Source organism: Pseudorasbora parva, chromosome 13 (genome assembly GCF_024679245.1).
Source record: "Pseudorasbora parva isolate DD20220531a chromosome 13, ASM2467924v1, whole genome shotgun sequence".
Classification (NCBI taxonomy): domain Eukaryota; kingdom Metazoa; phylum Chordata; class Actinopteri; order Cypriniformes; family Gobionidae; genus Pseudorasbora; species Pseudorasbora parva.
Window position 1 is genome coordinate 40,253,021 of NC_090184.1, and position 6,575 is coordinate 40,259,595.

The 6,575-nt window shown below is 39.5% G+C and overlaps 1 protein-coding gene across 2 annotated transcripts in view; it reads left to right on the forward strand.

Annotated features, from left to right (window-relative positions):
- The window catches only part of hdac6 (histone deacetylase 6), a 45,544-nt gene extending 39,202 nt beyond the window's left edge, over positions 1–6,342 (forward strand). For both annotated transcript variants that reach the window (XM_067414392.1, XM_067414391.1), the window contains 7 exons: positions 1,091–1,283; positions 1,364–1,513; positions 1,953–2,127; positions 2,265–2,638; positions 2,720–2,857; positions 4,178–4,324; positions 5,464–6,342. In XM_067414392.1, coding sequence (XP_067270493.1) covers positions 1,091–1,283; positions 1,364–1,513; positions 1,953–2,127; positions 2,265–2,638; positions 2,720–2,857; positions 4,178–4,324; positions 5,464–5,661 — 1,375 coding nt within the window. In that variant the 3' untranslated portion in view covers positions 5,662–6,342. The remainder of the gene's footprint in view (positions 1–1,090; positions 1,284–1,363; positions 1,514–1,952; positions 2,128–2,264; positions 2,639–2,719; positions 2,858–4,177; positions 4,325–5,463) is intronic.
- Positions 6,343–6,575: the final 233 nt, after the last annotated feature.

Sequence of the window (6,575 nt, forward strand, 5' to 3'; positions counted from 1 at the left end):
TCAACATGCTCTGAAGATGATCTGTTTCAATTTTCGTGAAAATCGGAGCAACGGCCTAGGAGGAGTTCGAAAAAGTAGGTTTTTCAGAAAATTCAAAATGGCGGGAAAATTTGCATACCGGAAAATGACATCATAGGGTGAAATCGAATCGGCTTGAGCCAAGGAATCCGATGAAAAAAGAATTTTGTTTCTAGCCCTTAGGGGTCAAAAGTTATAAGCATAAATATGAGTGAAACTTTGGACAGGTGGTGGCGCTAGAGGGATTGAGTTAGAGGCACCAAATTTGCTATAGTGACAGCTCAGACTGGCCTCTATGAGTGTGCCAAATTTCACAACTTTTTACCATACGGTTCTATGGGCTGCCAGAGACTCCTATGGCGGAAGAAGAAGAAGAAGAAGAAGCAGAATAATAATAATAGGAACACTAACGATTTCAATAGGTGCCTCCGCACCTTCGGTGCTTGGCCCCTAATAATAATAATAATAATAATAATAGGAACGGCTACGATTACAATAGGTGCCTCCGCACCTTCGGTGCTTGGCCCCTAATAATAGGAACGGCTACGATTACAATAGGTGCCTCCGCACCTTCGGTGCTTGGCCCCTAATTAAAGGTCACATGGCATGGCATTTTAATTTTATGCGGTTTTTCAACATTAATATGAGTTCCCCTAGCCTGAATATTGGCCTCAAGAGGCTAGACATTTTGATCGGTGTAAACCGAGTTCTGGCTGTCTTTCTCTGCCTTTGAGAAAATTAGAGCTCAGACGAGCTGATCTTGAATTCTCCTGTTATGACGTCATACCAGGAAAGGTTACCGCCTCTTCCTCTGCTTTGCCGCCCAGAGAATTAGTAGAGCATGGATTCAGTTTATCAGTCGTAATGTCAGCACAGGCTTTATCATATGGATTCGACATCCCCGCCACAAACAGTGAGTAAGTGTTCATTAATGCCTGATCTGGGATCAGTGATGTGTAGCTATCCTCTTTATGTTGTCATATAATTTATAAACAAATATATTTTTGTTTTGATCAGTCGCATATGCATTGGTCAGTGTGCATTTTTAACCAATGTCTTTCTCTTTATTCAGCGTCCTGTATGTTTCTCTGCATTGTTATGAAGACGGGACGTTTTTCCCCAACTCTGAGGATGCTAACTATGATAAGGTGGGGCTGGGGAAAGGCAGAGGATACAATGTCAACATCCCCTGGAATGGAGGAAAGATGGGAGACGCAGAATACATGGCAGCTTTCCATCACTTAGTGATGCCAATAGCCAGAGAGGTAAAATATGCTTATTTTACCTTATGCCCATGTGTTGTTTGAAGTTTAATACTAAGTGAATAGCGTTGTCTGTGTTCTAGTTTGCCCCAGAGCTGGTGCTGGTATCTGCTGGGTTTGATGCGGCACGGGGTGATCCGTTAGGAGGGTATCAGGTGACCCCAGAAGGCTATGCCCACTTCACCCATCAGTTGATGGGTCTGGCAGCAGGAAGAGTGCTAGTCATACTGGAGGTGGGTCATTTTCACTCTCACATTCACTATTGAGTTTTTCAGTGCCCAATGCTGATGTCGATATCTAGAGCGCATGGTGCCTGATGGTAGCCATAATTTGTATATAATAAAAATTGTTGAAATCAAAGGAGACATACACACATTTTTCAAAAATAACCATAGAAAATGTTAATTAATTTACAATATTGTTAGTAGATTTTGGAACTTGTACAAACTGATTTTGGAACCGACCACTTGTCAATTATTTGCCAGGGTTAATACCCTAAGAAGAAGAAAAAGTATTTTAAATTGTAATATTTCACAGTATTACAGTTTAATAATTTTTTTACTGTGGTGCGAATAAAACTTCATACTAAAACATTAAAAAGTTGACTCCAAACTGTTGAACAATCGCATATATACACACTGGTTAATGATGTCATCTCTCTTTTCACCATAGGGAGGATATAACCTCACCTCCATCTCTGAGTCCATGTCCATGTGCACCAGTATGTTGCTTGGAGACTCTCCTCCACCTCTAGACCATCTACCTCCTCCCAAGACCAGCGCTGCTGTCACCATTAACAATGTCCTGCGTGCCCACTCCCCCTTTTGGAGCTCCCTGAGAATACAGAGTGAGTCAGAGCTGAGACTGACATGCATCTAGTGACACAAAGTCTACTTTATCAATTTCATAGCTGAGGAATTGAAAATTTGTATGAAAATGATGATTATTTTAACGCAAAATGCTTTTGTTTGTTTGTATTATCAGTTCCGGAGTCACTTCGTTTGTCTTTGCCGTCTCCTGAACCAAAAGGCAGGCGGAAATCGGCAGGCAAGGGCAAGAAATCGCCTCGCCAGTCCACCCCTGCTCAGAGTCCTGGACAGAAACTGCAGCATCCTGAGCAGTCCGGCCTTGATGAGCTCACTGAGGATCTGCTTTCTCTGAATCTCAACACAAGTACCTCATCAAACACCAGCCCAGCGTCAGTTGCTATTGGAGGAGCCAGACGGAAGGTGAAATCCAACCAACAGAGGAATTCGGCTGCCCAGGAGTCAGACTCACCCCTAAAACCCACATCAGAGGAAGCCAGAGATGGAGACGGCACACATGCAGAGATTTCGGCTGTAAAAGCAGAGACACCTGTAGGCAATCTCAAATGTCATTAGCAGTATGTTTTGGTGACTCATAATATATTCAGTCATTAAACATGCTCTGTTTAACAGGACCGGTCTATCCCAGTGTCTGTGGTCACTGGAAATTCAGCTGCCATGTATGACCAGGAGAGCTGTGGTCTGGAGGCTGCTTGTGGTGGGACTGTGAAAGCAGTTATAGAGGTCTTTGGAGCCCAGCTCACAGATTTGGTAATGTGTTCAAGCCATTCAAAACATTGCAAAAATAGAGAAGCAAAAACCGTGAGCACGGATTGCATTGTTACCATGAAAACAAGCACTAGACAGACATATTTGACTTTTACACTCACTTGTTTAGAAAGCCATGTAATGTTAAAAGAAGTACAACTTTCAAAAAAACATGTCTCATGACTTTTTTTCCAACTCCCAGAAGCGCACTCCGCACTGTGAAATCGGCGCTTTGGTTCTTTGTGTTTAAACAATGCATAAATACATGATGCTGTTTTGTTTAAATTGTTTATGCAAGTTACTAATTTAGATTTTATTTCTAAATGTTAGTTTAAACGTTATGCACTTCTTCTTTTTTTACAGATAGTCATGTTATTTATTTGCTTTGAATAAACAAATGAATGTGGTGCATTCATATTTTGCTCATGTAGCCTCAGGAGAACAGCCATATTCAAATATTAGTCATATTTAAGCATACAATTCAAATTCAAGCCTAATTATAATGCATCATAAACAAGTATATATACACCCAGTACGGTAAATGCATGTGGGGGATTTAAAGGGTTAGTTCACCCAAAAATGAAATTGATATCATTAACTCCTCACCCTAATGTTGTTCCACACCCGTAAGACCGCCGTTCATCATCAGAACACAGTTTAAGATATTTTATATTTTAGTCCGAGAGCATATGCTGTCTATGCACACTATACTGTCCATGTCCAGAAAGGGAATAAAAACATCATCAAAGTAGTCCATATGTGACATCAGTTAGTTAATTCGAATCTCTTGAAGCATCGAAAATACATTTTGGTCCAAAAATAACAAAAACTACGACTTTATTCAGCATCAGTCTTCTCTTCCTTGTTTGTTTTCAATCCTCAAATGAAGATTCAAACGGCCATGAATCAGTGAATCGATCAATGATTCGGATCGCCAATGTCACATGATTTCAGCAGTTCGGATCGCGTGTCAACCTGCCAAACTGTTGAAATCATGTGACATTGGCGTCACTGATTGATGGCCGTTTGAATCTTTTTTTAGGTTTAGTGTATAGTGTGCATAGACTGCATATGCTCTGGGACTAAAATATAAAATACCTTAAACTGTGTTCTGAAGATGAACGGAGGTCTTACGGGTGTGGAACGACATTAGGGGGAGTCATTAATGACATCAGTATATTTTTTGGTTGAACTAACCCTTTAAGAATGCTACTTGTAACAGGTAGTAGTATGTTATAATTCTGTTGCCTCAATCAGTTTTATTCTGTGTGATATTGATGATGTGAATTTGAGTGAATCTAACTATGTGGCTCTTGTTGCTAGGATGGCATGCATGTGGTGAACCCGTTGCCATGGTGCCCACACTTGGAGTCTGTGCGGCCGGTGCCCGCAGGTGGCATTGATGTCTTCCTGCCGTGTGAAGAGTGTGGAGGTGATGCAGAAAACTGGATCTGCCTCTTCTGCTACAAGGTAACCGCTAATGATGCTCAAAATCACAGTGAGAACATACTGAGGTTTAGATGACCCATTGCCGACAGTGGTACACATTGGGTCTCATCCTCTAACGTGTGTGAAATCTGCATACAAACAAAACTCCTCATTCGGTAACCAGTAATAGATTAGTTACTATAACATTTCTAATAGAATGTAGGAACAATGGAAATGACCTACGCAAACGTGGCATTATAACTGTGTTAGGATTAAATGTTCTACATGAATCATCTTAAATGTGTCATCATATACAGCAAAATAATAAGAAAATGAGCGCTGTAGCTTAAAGTTCCTCTGCATAAAGATGCAGGTACATCTATATACAGCTGGCTAATGGGAGGTCTGTAATCTGGGTCTGTGGAAGGTGCTTATTGTGTTTGAACTGGCACACTTGTTGCTCAAGGATCTTGTTGACATGATTTCAGGAGAGAGTAAATAGAGATGTTTTGTGCACATTACTAACTTTGAGTACGTGGACACTCTTTAAGAATACTCCAGATTCATTAATGTTCGAACGATGTCAAAGGGGGATAGTTCACCCAAAATGAAAAATTGCTGTTCATGTAGGTGTCTTTTTTCATTCAGTAGAAATATAAAGAAGATTTTTAGTCCTTGGTGATTCATATAATGCAAGTCAATGACTACAGTTACTTTGAGAGTCAAATAAACATACAGGCGAAACTAAGGGTGCGTCTCAATCAGCTCCCTAGTTCAGTATTCAGGGCACTGATCAGGACACAAATCAATGGGCTAACTCCCTGATTAGTGCCCTGACTACTGAACTAGGTAGCTGATTGAGACGCACCTTAAATGAATACCCATGTCTCCTGACGACACATTTTTTTTAATGAAGGTTTTATGATGCGAAATGATCGGTCTGTGCAAGAAACTGAACGTTACAACTTTATTACCTGTAATCCACAGCCTCATGAATTTGTCATCAGAATTTTTTCTGTGAAAATAAATATGAATAATCCACACAATTATTAGTTAAGATGCATTATTTTTTTTTATTACAAAATTTGATGAGTATTTTACCTATTTGAAATCACATATAAAACCTAATGTGGTTAAATTTTGTAGAGGCAATCAGCAAAAAATGTTCCTCTTTTTTCCAGGTGCTCTGTGGGCGTTATGTGAACCAGCATATGGTGACCCACGGGCAGGTGTCCGGTCACCCTATTGTGCTGAGCTTCGCTGATCTTTCTGTCTGGTGCTACGCTTGTGAGTCATACGTCCACAACCAGGTGCTCCATGAAGCCAAAAACGCTGCTCACCTCGTGAAGTTTGGAGAGGGAATTCTTCCTTTCAACTAAACCAGCAGAGAGAAGGAAGTGTGTGTGTGTGTGTGTGTGTGTGTTTGCGTGTTGTGAGATGGTTGTTGTTTGCATGTATATAGATGCAGTGAAAATAACACCAAACTGAGCTGCTGTGAAAGCAATTTTTTTTCACTTCTTCTGTCTTCCTTCTTCACTTGTGTCTTAAACATATTTCATAGATTCTCATTGTGCCAATTATGAGGTTGTCTGCCAAAATATAAATTTTATTAATGTAATCTATTTCGTCTTGAAGAAAATCATTTTTTAAAAGGTGCACTCTCTGCAAATTGTTAAAGTAATTTTATAAGTTATTGCAGAAGCATGGTAGCCTGGTGCTAAAACCAAAATGTTTTACACCAGCCACAACTGTAGTATTTAGTTTCAAATGTTTCGCATTCTCAGTGCAAAGCCAACAGCGTTCGCACTGCACTGTTGTGAAGCATTCCTGTTTTCATTGTATCACTCCAGGCCAAGATATTCAAACTGTAGAAATTAGAAAAAAAAACTTAAACTTAAAGCAATAAAAAGTGCAATATTTCCCAAAACAGTGTTATTTTGTGGTTTTGTATATTTCCATTATTTTTTTTTGCACAAGTATAGTGGCACAGGCGTTTGGAAACTGACTTTGTAACCGTTGGTACATGTTGCAATCTAAATAAAACCCGTCTGTTTCTTGTTCTTTAAAGCCAGTTCTTTCTATGGTCACATTTGTAAAAAAAAGATAAAGGGCGTAAACCCTGTCAAAAACATGTTCAGTGCATTTCAACCCAATTGACAATTAATGACAATTCTCCCTTAATTTTCATTACCATAATGCAAACAAACCCACAAAAAATATTTAGTAATGCATATTTTTACCCAAGTATTTATACATTATAGTGTGTGTTATAATTGTATTTTTAATTATATAT